General features: G+C 40.3%; 1 protein-coding gene across 1 annotated transcript in view; it reads right to left on the bottom strand.

The window, feature by feature from the left end:
- Positions 1-526: 526 nt before the first annotated feature.
- LOC140226147 (prospero homeobox protein 1-like) overlaps positions 527-18,816 on the bottom strand; it is a 59,187-nt gene continuing 40,897 nt past the window's right edge. Inside the window, exons 4-5 of the mRNA XM_072306640.1 lie at positions 14,125-14,430; positions 527-758 (exon numbers count right to left, since the gene is read on the bottom strand). Of these exons, the coding sequence (XP_072162741.1) occupies positions 576-758; positions 14,125-14,430 (489 nt within the window). The 3' untranslated portion in view covers positions 527-575. The remainder of the gene's footprint in view (positions 759-14,124; positions 14,431-18,816) is intronic.

Genomic DNA, 18,816 nt, shown 5'->3' with positions numbered 1-18,816 from the left:
TCTTAGCAAGTTACATTGGTCGTAAAGAACACGGAAACTCACATGAGAATAATATGAAGTCTGGTGGTATTGCTGCAAGGATGGGTGTTTGGATAGTACAAAAAGTGCTGGTTCGCAAAGGAAGGAAATAGTGCACACAAGATTTATTGGAGGAAACATGAAAGACTTGAGAGTTCGCTTCTTGCCACTCGACACGCTAATCTACGCATCTGACTATAGAGAGGAAGAAGGAGAAGGGTTGTGGAGGAATGCCACTTCCCAATGAGGCAAAGGAGAGACAACCATCTAGTCCACTGGATCTCAGCCATTTTTGATGGACTCTCTGAAGTATACAACCTTTGTACAACGCACATATTTTTTAAAAAATACATTATTTTGAGCATGAAATGTTCACATGAACATTTTTCTCCTTACTCCTACATTCTTGCACGGTTCCATGGCGTACGAAACCCGGATGGGAAATTCAGACTTTTTTTTTCTTTTTTCCTCATCATCTCCTGAATCCAACTTTCAATACTATGAGTCCCCTCCCCAACCCCTGGAGTTATTGCAGCATCGTTGGATTATGACACACCTCAGAGCGGGAGAAGGTCGAGACAGTTGGGATTCTTGAAGAACGGTGGCAATGGCTCATCCAGTTTGCTGATCACCTTGTAGATGGTCTTCTTCCACGATGGCTCTGTGTCCTTCCCGGACTTGATTGCGGTGAAGAACTCGCGCAGCGTCGTCGTGGAGACGTGCAGGAAGCTCTCTGGTACCTGGAAGAATAAGATGGGGGAAGGTGGTCAGGTGACATTTGGGAATCTCATCCTGTAATGATACTCTTGATGCAGAGAAAGAAGGGTCTAGATTTTTGGTAGGGCTTTGTTCTGTACTATGCAGTGCCATGATTAAGGTATATATTCCATCTCAGAAAATCTATCAAAGGGGTTAACACAACTGCATTGCGCATATATACACTGTATCTCTCCCTTATCTCAAGGTTTTATATCCTTTCAGGAGGTAGAGCTGAAAGACAAGAGTGTGCCATGCTGCAACTATGACATTATAAAGAAGAATGAAATGATAAACCTTGTATCACATGCATTCAACTATTAAGAAATGTCTTCTCATTTCACTCACTCGACACAATTTCTATTGCAAATCCTTTTAACAGGTGGATTTTTTTTATTAACTTCAGCTGTCAGTACACATATAAACTGTATACACAACATAATTCCACAGAGTCACATACTTCCAATAATTACTCAAATACCGACTGATACCCACGGATTTTTGGAAAAAAGAAGCAACTAGATGTTACATATCTATGTCTATCCTCTGCACTGCTAGATGAAATATTATATCCATGTCTACTTGCATGAATATTTCAATCATATGTTAATGCAATATAGTAATGAAACTGGTTGATCTGACCATGATCAAATTTCTGGATAACTATGTCTGTTACTAGCCAGACATGCGCTAGTTTAGGTATTTATCTTGACTAGTCAGAGAATGCTGACTGATTCGTGATCATTTTGGCCGTTTTGTTTCAGGGCATCACTATACATGCCATGCTTCTTCTCAGTTTTCATTCTACCTCATACATTCAATTGTACAGACATTTCTTATCATTCATGTGGGTTGTTGTTATTACAGTTTTTCTTTTGGCAAACTAGTTTAGCCACACCGCAGTAGAGTCACAAATGCTCTTGCCCTCGCTGGCACGATAACCTGCACGGAATGTTTACTGGGAAACAAATAACTGATTTTGATATATTCAGTGTCACAAGCCAGTCCCTAAGCCAAGAAAATAATCTGAAGATGAATACACACTGATTGACTTGAAGCAGGTGTTTGCTCATCTGCAAATATCATCACGACTGATAGCTACCTGACATCCTTCCAATTATACATGAAGGATATTTTTCCATCAAAAAAAGCAAATTATGCTTTTATATCCATCATAGAAGACATACACGCATACAGAGAGAGACACACACACATACACAGTGTGTAGCTCGCCTTGGCTTTGAATGACTGTTCACATTGTTTACATGGCTTATAAAAACAAACAAAACAAGAGAGACATTCATGTGTCTCTCTGAGCACTGCAGAAACAGAGCAGTCCTGATTTCTCTAAATATATCTGATTACCAGTAATTTTCAGCACATAGCAGAACTCTGATTGCTGATGCCAGAAACATCCGTTTTTATCCTTTGATCATGTGTTATGTCTTAATGGCCAATTTTTTTGTCACACAGAATATTTCATGTTACAGAGAACTTTGTATTGAATAAATGAAGACTTCTGTGTCATCTATAATGAGGCATTTGTGCAGAAAACCACCATCATATGGTCAAAGATACTGTTGTTATTATTCCTGTTGTTCGCTCATTTAGTAACAACTAATATGATATATTAGACTGATGAGTTCCGAGTTTTGACACAGCTCCGGTCATATCTGTACAATCATTCACCTATTGAAGTTGAGCAAGAGAAAAAAAAGAAACAAAGAAAGATGGAATAATACTCTTTGCTGTTTGGCATAATATCACTCCACTCTCATCCCCTTTCGTCTCTGGTCACATGACTAACTAGAAATCTTCCTTTCAATGCTGATCAGTGATTCCCAGCATGGTCACTCATCAAAAATCAACACAGGCCAATTAGATTCAATCAGTGGGTATCATCGGGAAGAGTGCGGTGGATAAAGTATGGGACATGGTTACGTGGCGGGGGGGGGGGGGGGGGGGGGGGGAGTTCATTTTGATTAGGAGTAATAACAGCTTTCTTCCGGGATATTTTCCTCCTCTCTCGCTTCTCGCATCCCTGCTTTTTTATTATTGGACTATCACTGGCAATTTGCTCAATTCACACTTTCTGTCTGACGTATGAAGTGTATATTTCAGAGTTGAAGAATTCAATGCTAGCACAATTAGTCACTGTCGAAGCTACAAACCAACCAGTCCAAAAAGGGCAGAAGCTTCAGCAGTGACTTGATGTAAGGCTAGTCGAGACCTTGGTCTTTAACCAGCACTTGATACTTTCTAATAATCCTGACATAATAGCTAAAAATCAAATTCTCTCGCTGGATAAACTGCAGATTGGCAGCATGATGTGGTATATGGCCAGAGATTTACATTGAATTTAGAACTCTGGCAAGATTTCAATGTTCTTTCCACATCATCTGCCGTTAGACCGACTGCAATTTTATGCTGTGCAAATGCTGCTCCTCGCCCTTAATCAGCTTAACCTTGTATTGTGAAGCAGAGATTCTGACATCAAATCAAGTTCCAAGAGTAGAAAGATAAGAAGAGAGAAGAAGAAGAGGAAAGACAAGGGATAGCTTGAGCAGGAGAGAGGGTTAAAGACTACAGATGGCTTTATGGACTCATCCAAGCCAAGCAAACCACATCTTGCTGGGTTTAAAACCACTTCCCCTCCAAATTCATCTGAATAGATTTTTGGGGATAAAATGAATGATGAATTCAATGATAGAGAAGAGGTCGACTGTATTACAAATGAAACTGGCCACAACTTGGAACTTACAAGCTGGCATCATTGTATTGATAGTGAAGTACTCTTGCATTTCAAGATTTCAGCGTGGTGTAACTGGGATCTAGCCGTGTCACTTACAAGGCAGTGACTTCTAACAAGACTGGTGCACTGCGGATGTCAGTCTTTTACATCAGCCATGAGTCAAAATTTTCTGGCTGATCACGCGGCAGGCACACGTACGGCCTTGCCAAGACTCCACAGATATCAGCATAAGAAAACTGAAACAGACTTCAGACCGGAAGTTGAGCCCATTACCAAGACTAAGCAGATGATGTCAAAATGTAGCTTTTGATACAGTTCCTTCCTAGTGCTTGCAGGAGACTACAAGGTCTTTCATCACCAACATAAAGAAAGGGAAAGAAAAACGAGAGAGTTGAGGTATGGATATGATATTTAAACAGCATTCAAAGGAAGAAGAGAAAAAAAAAGGAATCGTGAGAAGGAAGAAGTAGAAAAAAGTGCACTGGTAATCACTTAACCACAAAGTCTACAAAGTCAATGATGTGTTGACAGGACTAGAGCCTCAGGAATCAAAACAATGCTACAGTTGTAGCAATGCACTGTTAACGGTTCACGGTCACTGCCAACGGCTACGCCAGTCCAAAAGGAAGAGAGCGAGAGAGCGAGAGAGTGAAAGAGAGCAAGAGGAAGAGATGGAAAGAGAAACTCAAAATCTGCAAAGACCAAGAAGGTTGGTGGTTAAGGTTGGCAGAGGAAGTGTGAAGGAAGCTGGGCATGGATGACTGGAATCGAGAAGAGAGGGATTCTCACTTCGCATGACCCATGGCTTACGGAGCTGGGGATGAGACGGTGGAGGTTGGATGAAAAGAGAGATGAAGACTGAGTGGGGAAAGATGAGGGAAGATGTGGAGAGATACAAACAGAAAGTGGGAGAGGAGGAAAGATGGGGAGAGACAGACAGAGAGAGGGGGAGAGAGGAAAAGAGGGGGAGGGAGTGGGAGCAGAAAAAGTGCTGTGAACCTAGAATAATGAGAGTTCCTGACAGGAGTAGGGAACTGAGTAGTCTACCAAATGAGTCTTTTACAAGAGGAATTAATTTGAGAGGATGATACAAACAGGGCGTGCTAGAAAGGAGTCAGGGTGTGAGTGACAAGAGAAAATCTCCAGTCATGTCATCCAATTAGACTGCCCTTACGTCTCTTAAAGATGCGCTAAACGAAACGACACCACGCCGAAATGGAAACCCATCTGATTCGTGCCATGCCATTTCCGTCCCAAATACCGCTGCAGCCAGCCAGCAATTTTGCGCGTCATTGTCCAACTGTTTATCTCCTAATCGTCCGTCAAGGATTCCCTTATTGGCATACAAAAGTGTAATTTTCCTCCCCCTCTTTCAGATGTCATTTTCTCCTAAATCAGCCTCAAGAAAAACAACCCTGGTGAGGCAGAGTGGCTGTATTCTTTCCCCTGGTAATCCTTGAGCATTAAGTCAGCTACCACTGGTCTTCTCAGCTCGGCTCCTGATGCACTTAGCCCACAAACGTGTTTATTGGACATCAAGCGCTGAAAAAAAAAAAGGTGTAAGTTGCTTCCTAAGCAACCACAAACATAACAAAAACAACAGCATCCGTCTGAAGGATAGGAACCTGTTGCATTTCTTCACTCAATTGTAGCAATAAGTGTAGAGATAGTGAGAAAAAAGTACAAATGCGGGGCATACTAGTGGAGGACTACCAACTCAATTAAGGCCTTATACCTACCTTGAATTCTGTGTAAGCTCCCTTGGATCATCCCAAGCCACACTACCACTTTCTCCTTAATCACTCCCATTTTTCATTAATAAATGCAGCTTTCACGGGCATGGGGGGTGTCGCCCTGAGCGGACCCCAGATGAAAAGCATCCCTAATTTTTGTAGCACGCCATGCGAAGATATTGTGACATTAAGCACCAATGCTGAGGATTTTTTCTCCGGGATTGCAAGAAGTGCAATCAAATTGCAATATAGTTTTGAAACCTTTAAATGGCAGGATGGTGGGGCCGGTGTAATTGCTTTTTTATGATGTGTCTCTCAATTAGTGCATTAGTCAGTAACTTGGAAGTGCACAGGGGGATCTGCAAATTAACTGAAGTAGCTGCTGGCGAGATGCTAATTTCTTCTAAACTGGATGAAATTGATTTTAATGTTGACTTTCAGCAATGCGTGAATGAAACTAGCCTCAGGTCTCAATTAATGCATTTGTGTGGCTCCCAATCTCATTTCATTTTTTCCCCTCTACTTGTTGAATGAACTTTGAGGGATATGTTTTTGCAGAATATCTTCTCGACGTGATCCAGGCAAAGTATTAGATGGCGACCTGTTGAGACTTGAGAGATTCTCCCCCCCCCCCCCCCATGGATTGTTTCTTCCGGAATACAGCAACAAGTTCAATGTAAACATAATCTATCAATCTATCTATCTATCTATCTATCTATCTATCTATCTATCTATCTATCTATCTATCTATCTATCTATCTAGAACATTTGGCATGACAGCTTGTCCTTACATACAGCTTTCATCCATGAACTGAAATCAAAGAGTAAAATGGCGATCCACAGTCACAAAGTACAGAAACAAAGACAGACTAAACACATGACCTCCCTCGGTGATATGCGGTAAAGGAGTGTACTGAATTCAGCCGAATTCTGCGTGATCCAGCGGAGAATGAATATTAATAAGAGCGCTGACACTATGATGAGCAACGACTCCCTCTAACTTCGTGAATGGACGGCAAAGTCTGCTTCATGTGAAACATTTTTCGAGAGTTAGACACATTGATTACATCCATCACCAGAAAGTACTTTGAACCTCAGCTTCCTTCCAAGCCTTGTGCTATATCAATTACAGACCCCTATTCCACTCCTCCAGTCTCATAACAACGGGAATGTGAGGGGTGGAGTTGGGAATAAACTGAGAAAAAAAGAATCACAATGCAAGCCACATGATGAAGGTCTCAAACTCGGAGAGTGGGGGGGGGGGGGGGAGTTCTAGGCTGTGGCTTGTGGTATCTGAATCATCATGAATATTCATGAGTGTGAATATCTGTGAGTAATCTTCTGTTGTCATCTTGCTCCTGCTTTCCACCACACCCTCATCCATCTCTTTTGATAAACTGAAACGTGTTAGCTCCTGATGAATATTGTGAGACAATTCTCCACACAATGGAGAAGCCAGGATTTGAGCCTTGTTTGAGCATCAGCCCAACGGAGCCGGACACCAAAATTATACCAAAGAGAAATCTGTCATGTCTCATCGTCTGGGAAGATAATGAAAGGTAGCGGGAGAGGTATGCCAAAATGAGCCCCCATCTTGCAGAGGTGTACGAGCAACTGGCATGAATCACACGCCTCCCCTCCCACCACTTTTCAGTGAGAAAGACGAGAGGGATGGTATTCTCATAAGAAAAGTACCGGTGAACCAAGCGTCGGCTCCAAGGTGCAAGAATCCCTGAGTGATGGGGAGGGCTGACACGACAACCGCCCCAATGGTTCTGGCCAAAGGTGCCATGGACAAATTCGAAAATCAGATGTTGGGTCGAGGGGGGAGGGGCGACAATAGCAGCTGGTTTACCACGGCAAATTCAATCATAACCTGTGAGACATACAATGCCCCTAACACCTTAACTGGGTTTGGGTACCCGGCCAAGTCCTCAGCAATCACCTCTGTGGCAAACTTATGCCACCTCCAATTATCTGCATTGAGGAGTGACTGGGAGGGAGGACTCCAAACCCTCATCAAAGAGAGAGGCCGGAGGAAGATCACTGAACACCTTAAAAAAGACTTGAGCTTGAGTAAAAAAAAAACCACCCAGGTAAGATGGGAAGGGGGGGGGGGGGCAAGCAAAGACCAAGGCTAGCAGAGTTTGCGTGTGGAGGATGGTAAGAAAAGATTTCAGGCCAGCTATTGTCAAGGCCAGTTCAAGAAGACTTTAATTGCTTTAATACTCTTGTTCCACCGCAGCAGTCATCTTCCCCATCCAGCGACATTCGTTGCCATGGGGACGAAGGTGCGTGAGGTGCAAGGGGGTTCCTTGCTCGCTCCTTCACTCTCTTTCTTTGCACTATTGAATTTCCTGTTACTCATCATCTTATATCAGCGCGGCTCCTTCAGAAGCTGAGCAGCACATGTCTGAAATGAATGTTTCATTGGCAAACTTGGAGATGATTTCCTAAATATCTCCTCCTTTAATCACATTATATCATATATTGGTTTACAGTTGATGTATATCCAGCTTACTGTAAAACCATAAATGCTCGCGTGCAGTTTAATTTCGTGAATTTCTTGAGGGCCAAGATTCCAAAATTAAAGTGCACATGAAAGTTCTTGTCTACACTATGCCAATGGCAATTCGCAAAAAATTTATGATGTAAAAAAGGCTGTTAGCTCCAATTCCCCAAAATCTCATGTGCAAAAATATCTTGTTTCTACAGTAGTTCTTTCATTCATAAATAAACTGAATTCTAATTCATTATTTGTTTGTTTGTTTGTTTGTTTTTTGGGGGGAGGAGGTGACCTTGTGCTCATCTTGTGTGAAAATAAGATAAGACATGCTTTTGTTTTTTGTAAGATATCTTTTACTGCATTGTCAACTAGTCATATTTCCTCAAAATATTAATTTTACAGTGCTCGGGGAATTCATTAGAGCCTATGTGAATGGGAAGTAGTGAATATCAGTTGTTCCATGGCATGTGTGACTGTAGATCCACTGGGTCAATTGTGTGCAGAGAATCTTCCAAAAAGGTTCTGTCACCTCTGACAAGTTTTTGAGGATAAAACAAGATTGTGACTCAGCGAACAGGGAGGACAGTTTGAAAACCTTTGTTGCCCTCCCTCCCCCCTTTCCTATCTCTGACCGGCCATACCGATCCAGTCCAGTGGTGAGAGTGAGAGGTTTCTTACTTACGAATATCTTGTTTGAAAACATTCTTCTTTTTTTTTTTAAATGTCAGATAAAGATTTGTTTAATTCTTACAGCAAACTTGAATCACACTTTTCCATAACCTATTTCTGTTATAATGTTCGGCTAATGAGGATCCAAATGTGCTTTTCAAATTGAACTGTGCCAGATTCTGCATGCGATTTTGCTCCATCAGAAAACAAGACTGAGGAGGGGAGGAGTTCAGCTTGACCCTACAGTCTTCTCCACCATGGTGCGTGCCATGATCTTGAATTTTGATTGAAAGGCCATAAAGTTTGGGACAGTTGTTGGATGTAATGTCATTAGTAATTAGTGGTCAGTGAGGAAGTGTTTGAAAGCCCAGTATCTGTTCACACAATTAGAAATGCTGTCCAGACGCGCACTTCAGGCAAGATCTCTTCAGGAAGTCTGAAACCCCTCAGTGGCTATTTCTTGACAGGCGGCCTCTGACATATTCTGAGCTTTTGGTTCAAGGCAAGGGGACAGCCTGTTCCTTCACCTTAATCCATCTATGGGGGCCCAACCACAATGAGGACAGTTGGAAGGCACAATGACAGTGTGACGACATTTCTACAGTGTGACGTTTCTAACCCCCCCCCCCCCCCCGTGCATCATGGGATATATCAAGCCATATAGAACATTCCAGTATCAACAAATCCAAATCAAAAAGGTGAAAATCTATGTCTGTTCTACAGATCTCTGTTAGTTCATTTGTTGTGATTCTGCGTTGGACTTGAACAATTTATCAGCGTGTATTTTGGCTAAGATGATGAAAATTTTACACCGGAAGGGCATCATTCTATTTAGCCCGATGGCAAGTTTAGAAAGCTCTACAAATAACAAAATTCCTGGCAGACTAATGCTTTGATAATTAGAAATGCCACACTAAATCTATCAATCAAGACCACTGCAATGAGACTTTGAAATGGAGAATTGACGATGCACATTAGCCAGTAATCTCCTCCACAAATGACCTGTGGAATCTTGCATACGTCAATCACACTCATTTCATCATTAAGGCTGGGACTTTTTCAACAGCTAAAATTCATCCAATTCTTCCCAGTTTTTCCATTCAGCACAGGAAGGCCGCACAGAAAGGGATCCAGGAAATATTGCTGTAATGAATGAGTAAACTGACATTGTGCGTACGACCAAACAAGCATCTTCCTTTTACTGACATACGACTTGTTCGTCCACGGTCTATTTCTAGCCATTGATGCAAGACACTAGTTTAGGAAAAAAAAAAAGCCCAGAAAGGAAGAGACACTGACTATTCTTGGGATTTATCTTGTAACTCTTTAACAGCACAAGGTGTAGTGGCCTTGTAAATCGCACGCAATTGGGTAAAAGTCTCTATCCTTTTCCTTTCTTCCCTCTCACATGTGAACATCACATATACTCATACAGCTGCAATACACAGACTCTCACATCATGGCCTTTTCTCCTGATGCTCTCTCTTCAGGAGTAAAACCAAAAGTATGATGAAAATGATAAAGTCACAAAAGGAAGAAAGAAAAGCCACACAATTTCAATATCAAAATCATCTAGACCCTTACAAGGAAACAAAGGGTGAGCTGCTTCCAGCATTGTTGAGGTCAGAAAAGTAGGATAATGTAATGAGATTCATCAAAGTCTCTATGAGAAGGCTCGTTTGAATGAAATGTCACTGTACTTTGTCGATAGTTAGATTATCATGTCAGATCTATACCTGGCTGGGGTGTGTTGGTGGGGTTGTGTTTACCCTCTTCTTTTTTTTCCTTCACTCTCTACACGAGTCTGACAGTGCATGAAGATAACAGCATAATTACGTGTATTTGCTTTTTAGGTTACCCATACAGACGCAAGAAAGGGAGAAAGAATCATTCAGGAATACTCCACTAATGTCCATTTTGGACATGTTGCAGCGATATGCAGCAACTTCAATCATATCAAATCTTCTAGTAATAGCTGATGAATTACTTTTTGATGCAAGCTCAGCAAATTAGCACACGCATCACTGGCGGATTTTACGTGGGACGGAGTATATTTTCACTTCAATATGTGTAGCCCTTAATGTTAAAAATTGTGTTAAAGTACATTCCCATCAAAATCTGATTAGGATTGGGTATGAGTCGTCAGCTGTCAGGACATACAGGGCACGATAAAACAATGTCCCACTGATCACCAAAGCTACACACAGTGCCCCCCGACAGCACCCCATGGCAAAAGAGTGTTTAACCCCTCTTCTGTGGATAGTGCAGTGCACTCTTGTTGCTCAAGCAAGCAAGCAAGGGGAAATGCCTGGTAAATACCTTCCTTCCCTTCGCGATTCAGGATTCAAGACTGATATGGAGAAAGAAAAGACGAGCAAGGCTAAGAGATACTAAGTATTAAACAACACTTCCCTTTCTTTTTTTTCTAAACAAAACAAAGAGCATGCATTAACTTTTGATCCACAAATTGATTGCACAGACATGAAAGTGAAGTCAGCCTGCCTTGACATTTTGTTATGAAGGATAAACTTCCATAATTACCTTTTCAATATGTCTATACTTTGGTTCTATGTAACAAGTAAAAGCAAGAGTAATCTTGGATGATTAGTTCACCTTCAAATGATGGGAGATACCAAACAAGCAGATATTACACTGAAATACAATTTTCTGAATGAACTTGGTATAAAAAAACAAACCAAATGAAAAAACTTTTTTGGCCTAACTTCAAGTATGTTGGCGAAGGAGAAGAATGATAAACAACAAAATAACCTTCTTACAGCAAATTGACATATACTTGTCATATTTTTTTTTTCATGGACTGCGCAGATTAATCACAATAGCATTCAAAGTTGACAGTAAGGTCAATTCAGCTCTGTACTCCCTTTGAATCAGACTTAAATCTGTATCTTGCGACTGCCTGCCAGTTGTATAGCAAGCCAGGTCATTGTCATGGCTGGGTCTTGTCACAGGTACATCAACAACAAACAACTCCACACACATTCATAACTGACTAAAAACAAAATTTTTTTGGAAGGAAGCGTATCTCGAATGCCCCCGAAATTTGCAACTCTGGGAAATATATATACTCTGTATGCTTTGTGTAGTGATAATGTTCACTATTCAGTCTTGACTTTCAGTTCATTAGTACAGGCATTTAATGTAAACTACACCATTTTCACATTTGGATGAACTCATGTACAGGAGTATGTCTAGTCATGAATATATTACACTGACTGGTATAACAGTGAGTCTTGATAAAAGTTAAAGTATGAAAGCGAGAGAAGCGCAAATACTTGACCTATTTTTACAGGAAGAAATAAGATCCTACAAAAACATGCACAAGAGATATACACATCAAATGCCACAATTCATGTGTGACATAGATTTGACAAAATGAGTTACTAATAAAAAGAAAAACTCTAAACACTTAACACTAAACACTAAAATACTTTATGTGCATCTTGCTTGATATTGATAATAAAGCATATAAGAATCTTTTTCTCTTCACTATCAGGGAATACATACAGAACTACCACCAGGCACTCAGATTTTAGTCAGATTGAAAGACATGCAGGATCTTTATCATTAGACCATTACGTGCTATCTTTCATGGCAAACACAAACATATTTCACTGCTGATTCTCATTAAAAAAAAAAAAAACCTACCAAAAACCTACATTGCTCTCAAAATCGTTTCCCTCACAATGCCAAAGCATTCAAAAAATTTGCGCAGACTATCAAGCATGACCATGGTCAATTCAATGCAAATATGTGGTTTACGCCTAGAAGGCCGAGTGAAAAACACCCCAAAATGGTTTTAGCCATTTCCATTACTAACAACTTCCTGCTAGCTAGCAGTGTGGCATCATTACTTGAATAAACCATTACCATTCTCCTTCATCTCTTGTAAACAGTGTGGCAGAAAAACAAGATTCTTCTTTTGGGTTTGACTGCACCTCGAGTAAATACCGACTGGAAAATATTCATCCTAAATGTATGTTTACATCTATCTGTGATTGGTAATGTCATTGAGTCTGAAAGAGTTAAACATCCCCACTATCTTTTTGTCTGAATATTTTGCCTCCCCCCCCACCTACCTACCTCCTGAAATCTGATAACCCTTATCTAAACAAATTAGATGACAATAGATCCATGATCTCTTACTGTGCATACATCCAGAGTATTTATGCTCACTTTATTCTTTACCACTGACTGAAATTTTGCACTAATTACTGGATACATAATATTGTTAATGGATCAATCATAGCAGCTTAGTTGAGATTCACATTGCTGAACTGCTCTATATGCTTTTGACAGCTTTCATTTTGATAAATACATTCATATGAATAGGCATATAATGTTTATTTTGTTTATATATCTGTTTTTATTTCTAGTCCTATTCATACATTCACATCTAGACGCCTATGTCTCTATGCTGCATCTTATATCTACATCAATAGCTACACCTATGTCTATGTCTCAACATATTGAGCCACAAAATATGTGAAGTGATTCTTGTTTTGCAGATAAGTAGCTGAGTTTTTGTGTAGTATCACAGGCAGACATCTAGAAATCATGTAAAATCTTTAATTCATGTTATCAACAAAATCAAATTATAAAGACTGGATATACCTCACACTCTGCGTTTTATCAATATTAAATACACACGCATATGGGAAGCGAGTTTGCCAAGTAACTTATTGGTAACTTGGCAAAAGTGAGAGAGTTCCATTCATTAAAATAAATTTCATCAAAAGTTGTTGCATAAAGCTACTGTGTGTCACATGTACTTAAGTAAACAGGCACTTGTGCCAACAAGCAAAAGCAGTGAAAATCAACAATCAAATAGGCACAACACAGAAAAAATGTGAAGACCACATTTTGCATGCCCTCAAGTATTTCTGTTCTATGTGAAATATTGTTTTCTTTCAGGTCCTAGAACAGGTTCTATAAATGTTGTTTTAACTCTGTCTGGTTAATACAGACTGTGATAAGTAGAACTGAACATGTGACAGAAACTCAAACCATGCATACTATATGAAATAGCCTTCTATTAAGCCTGCATGCCAAATAATGCTCTGCTGTCTTTTATCAAGCTATATTCATCTGTATTATACTTTCTTTAAATAACGTATCCTCACTCAAAAGTTTGTTATCTTCACTGCAGAAAGCTGGCCTTTATTTTGAGTGTGGCAAAGGCAGTTTTTTTTGTTTTTTGTTTTGTTTTGTTTTTTTAAGGGGGAAAATGGCTCAGTTCATCATCTATGCTTGATTATGCAAATTTCAATCAAACAGGCAAATGAAACTGAAGCAAAAAAACACGCCCAAAACTATCTTTGCTACAAAATGATGGTACAGACAAGGAAACAGGAAGTAGACTGACCACTTTTCAGATGCATTGATCTGTTGGTCAAATTTTGGTCAGACAGTGATATTCCTTTCTATGCTTGCTTTAAAATGTGTTATTATTAAAATGTTTGCAAGTCTTGTCTTGACACAAGCAAACTATAATTTTGCAGTATATCTCTGTTCTCCCCAAAAATCTATACTATAATTACCAGTAATGCAACGATAAATACATTTTACTCAGAAATAATTTCAGGCAGTTAGTTTGTTTGCTTTCTATTCTCCCGATGCATATGCATTATTAAACGTGTAAAGGACATTAACAAATTGGAGGCTGCACTTACTGTGAACTCGTTGCTCTTGTTGTAGTGGAGGTTGAGGGCGCGGTAGAGCTCGGAGTCCCTTGAGACTTTCAGGTCCTCTACCTCCTCCACGTTATCGCTGGCCGCCTGCCGGGCGAACTTCTCCATCTGGATGTAGTAGAACTCACGGAAGTTGCTGAACCACTTGATGATCTGCGACGTGTTGTGCCTGTTGAATTTCACGTCGGGAAAGTGCTGCCGGAGCAAGGCGGAGCTTGGGTAGCGTGTGAAGAAGAACATGAGCTTGGCCTTCCGCAGGTGGGTTGGCGTCAGGGTGGATGTTATCGAGTGCAGGAGATAGTGGGTTAAGGGAAATTAAAAGTGTCTTTCTTTTTTTTTTTTTGTCTTCAAAGATGGTTTGCTGATACTTGAAGCCAAGACTGCATTGTTCAGTACATTACAAACCATTTGTGGTTTGATAAAACGGCAAATCTCTAAGTGGCTTGGCCACCAGGGATCTATCTTCTTTGCAGACCACTTAAAATGTGGTATACTAATCTGGGCTTTCAACAAAGTCACAGAACATATTGAAGGAAGAGAATCCTTAAAAACCACATCCGGAGAGAGGTCTAAGAAGCATTACTTTATATCAACATGCAATTTAATGGTTCTCCAATTAATTCCTCTTTTAAACAGGGTTTTTCTTCTGCCCTTCATGGTTAACAAAACAAGGGGGTGGGTTAGGAAGGGTAAATCAGGACTTTATTGAAAGTGGAGTCTAACTTCTTACTTATATATCAACACTGATTTTGACAACTTTCAAACTTTCCATGTTTATGAAGTCAAATTTCATGTCATCCTTTTTTATCTTGCTGTTGAGTACAATTTCTTCTGATATGGACAGCATAGCAAAATCAAAAGATTTTCCCATTCATCATCACAAATATACCACTATTACTGTTATAGTAATAAAGAACCACACTGTGATAATGCAAAGAACAAAATGAACAATGAAGTGCATGAGCTGAAAGATAGAGCCTTGCAAAGTGATATCAGCATTAATGAAATGCAGTTTATCATGACTTATAATTGCAATAAAATGATGGAAAAAAATGGAACATTTTTTCTCCTGGAGTTCTGATCTTGTCATACCCTAGAGTATACCAGGTATGTATCAATTTCCTTAATTTCTACCATGCTACGCCCCATGAAGCAGGTCTGGTTAATCTAACCAGTAATCAACAACCTGAACTTGGATTTTGACTCTGGTAGATGGAGGGGAACAATGATATAAGCTTGGTCTTCAGTAAAAATTCTTGTTTTTCACATGATAACAAAAGAGGGAGAGGAAAAAAAAACCTTCGTACAATCTAATAAAAGATTGATATCGTAATAGAAGATGAAACCCTTGAAATGGGCCTCTCAACTGAGTTTGGCTACTGTCCTTATATACTTGGAATAAAGAGTGCATACCTCAACCATGCGAGAAGACAGCCAGGCAGAAACTATTTTGCTTTCAAAGGACATGGAAGACAGATAGTATAATAAAGGTGCTCCTTTCACAAGAATTTCTGTGGCATGAAATCCAAGGCCATTTTTATCCTTGATCTTCTAGAACACGGCGTGTTTATGCCACTGTCTTGCACTGCTGAGCAGCCTACAGGGCAGACACACAAAAGATTGTTTTGTGCCCATGTTAAGACTCTGGTGGCAGGGCATAGAGTGAGTTTAACCCGCGACACGAAATGATCTTGTACTTCTTGGTGCATGACACCACACTTGGCTTCTCCGCAAACTGAGTTACGGGGGAACACAAGAGGGTACAGGTAAGAATTAATAATTTTCAATGGTATACATGAAGACATTACATATTACATCTGATCAAGGCTGGTTCTGTGTAAACAATATTGGTTCAAAGTCCAAACACAGTCATACATGTCTTAAAATTGTGAAATGCGAGTTTCACAAAAACATTTTCATATTCATCTCTGTTTCAACAAGTTCATAAATGCCTTCGCCATCTATGAATAGGACTTTCATCACACATGCACCAATATGCAGAAAGAAGTGAAATCTAAAACATTAGGTTTTGTAATAATGCCATGTACTCACTTCCAAGGCATTTGTAAAACAGTACACATTGTTGTTTGTCTCATTTTTTTTTCTTCTCGTGTGTGTATACACATTATGCTAATCATATCAATGAAACAAAGTCAAAGTTTCAATTGTGAAACACCCTCTGGTGGGTGTACATGCTTGAACAAATGCACCGAGGAACTAGAGATAAAGATTTGAACAACAACTTTCAGAGATACACAGAGAAAATGAGGGCATAAGAAAACAAGCTGGGAATATTGAAAAAAAAAAAATCACCCACAAAATGACTGAACAAAGATTCAACTCAAAGCGTGGCCATTACCAAATTTTGCCAGGGATACACATGAAAAAAAAAAAAAAGAAAAAAAAAAGAAAGAGGATAAAAAAAGGGAATTAGCACTGCCAAAGCTGACATTTCAGAATTGCAGAAAAAGCCAATTACACCCTTTGTGCAAAAATTAAGGATAAGAAATGTGGCAAGGCGAGCACAGAAATTGAAGCCACAGAGCAGAAATTTCTCTCACTCTCTTTTCTTTTTTTGAGTGATACCTCTTTCTCTCTCTACCTCTCTATGTTGAAAAAAAGGGGAAAAAAACCCCTAAAATCAATTAAACTAATCATGCGAGTCACGCCCGAGTTGGTCCACACCCTACAATTTGTATCTGTTAATGGAGGGAAGCGGTATGACAGCGATTCTGCCAAACAAGAGTCCGGAGAGACGGACTTGAAAACGCAGACTCCGGAGGAAGCACCATCAACCATCCCTGACTGGCAGCATCTCCCATCTTACGGCTTTCACATCTACCCACAAACAATACAAGATGATTAGCTATCCAGTATGGACCCAATGTATTTTCTCTCAATAGTCTTTTTTTTTTTTTTTCTCCCTCCCTCAGCTATTTGTCAGGGAGGCGAAGAATGAGTGATATGAGAGAGAGACAAGGCCTGGCGGTGAGGTTTGAATGGGGGAGAGAAAAGACCTGGGTAACCATGTAGAACCAGCTACTGCTATACTAGCCATGCTATCTACCAAAACACACAGGCACAAAAGCCAACTTGGTTCTATTCTCAAGCTGCAGATTGGCAGTGAGAGACAGTGGGAAAGAGATAGAAGATAGAGAAATTTATAGAGAGGGGTAGAAAGAGGGAGGGAGAGAGAAAGGGTATGTGTGCATGTTTGTGTGTGTGAGTAAAAGAGAGAAGGGGTTAAAAGGGGAGGTGGTAGCAGAGACAGGAAGAGAGGGGGAGAGGGGGAGAGGGGGAGAGAGGGGCACAAGGGCAACAAAAAGAACTGAGTCTGTTACGGATGAGGCGGCATCTCAAAAGGCACCCTGACAGAAAAGTGCAAGAACCTGGGCTGATACCGGCCAAGTGCAGAATGGAGCTGGGAAGGAGGGGGTGGGAGGCGAGGGGTCATGCTCTTCAATGGGCATCATGCATCTGACTGGAAGGAGGATGGGGGGGGGGGGGGAGGACGAGGAGGAAAACACGCTGGCAAGTCACAACTCAACATCTGAATTTACCTCTAGGAGCAGGGACCAAGCAGGGATGAAACTTGGAGTAAAGGCAATGAATTGTTCTGTTAGAGGAAGAAATAATGGCTCAGAGGACAAACTGGCTGGATCGATCCGATGCCCCGATGGAGATAAAGGACTTTTCAACCGTGAAGACGAACAAACAAAACTGATGATTTGCAAAAGAAGAAAAAAAAAGCATCAACAACCTCTCCGTGGGAAGTCAAACCAATAATGTCCGCCAAAGAAAACGCTCATTGTGGGGAGGAAGAAATCAGCTTAAGTATTAAAACTGGGAAAGATGAATATAATAGCCAGATCAAAAATACGTCCTTGTTGCCACCAAAACAAATCAATTTTGTGGCCATTGATTCTAACCTCCAAGAATACAGTCAGTCATAGGTCCTCAGCTTGTTCTCATGCACTGTGAAAAGAAGAGAAGCAGCCTTTGTCTGTAAGGGTTGCATAGCAAAAAGACCAAACAGAATTAAGAAATCCCTCTATGCTACTCATTTTCCCTGCAAATACAGAAATCATGTTCACACATAAACATTGGATCCATTTAGGGTTGTTTTTTTTGCCCCCTAAGAGAAATCAACTACATTCAATTTGCCATTCATTTTTTTTTCTTTAATATCGCCTGGAAGGACTGTTCTAAATAAGAAAATTATGGCTATGATTACTAAAACAACATAATCTGTAGTACACATAGTATTGGATGTTGGTATGTGTCTCAAATACACTTAATCAATGCTGTAGAACTACCATCAGTCTTGGAATTATTTCTAGCAAAAATGAGAGGGTGCCTAGAAAATACAAGATGGTCTCCAAACTTAGCCTCCTTAAAGAGTCAGTTATGACTCTACAGATAACACACCAGGATATCCCGATAGCGATGCTTAGGGAAGCAAACGGAAATGCCCACTTTCTTCACGAGGAAATAATGGGATAAATTTTCCAAGAATTCTCAAGTTGTTGTGTGTTACTTCATTACTTTCCCTTCATTATTGAAAAACCTTACCAGAGAATAGATCTAGCTCTTGGATGGAACATGATGCACAATGGCTTCACAAGAGGCAAGCACTTTCTCAAGGACTCCTGGGGCATTTTGTAACTTGATCCT

The sequence above is a fragment of the Diadema setosum genome, chromosome 1 (assembly GCF_964275005.1).
Source record: "Diadema setosum chromosome 1, eeDiaSeto1, whole genome shotgun sequence".
NCBI lineage: Eukaryota > Metazoa > Echinodermata > Echinoidea > Diadematoida > Diadematidae > Diadema > Diadema setosum.
This window is presented reverse-complemented; position numbering and strand designations above follow the sequence as displayed.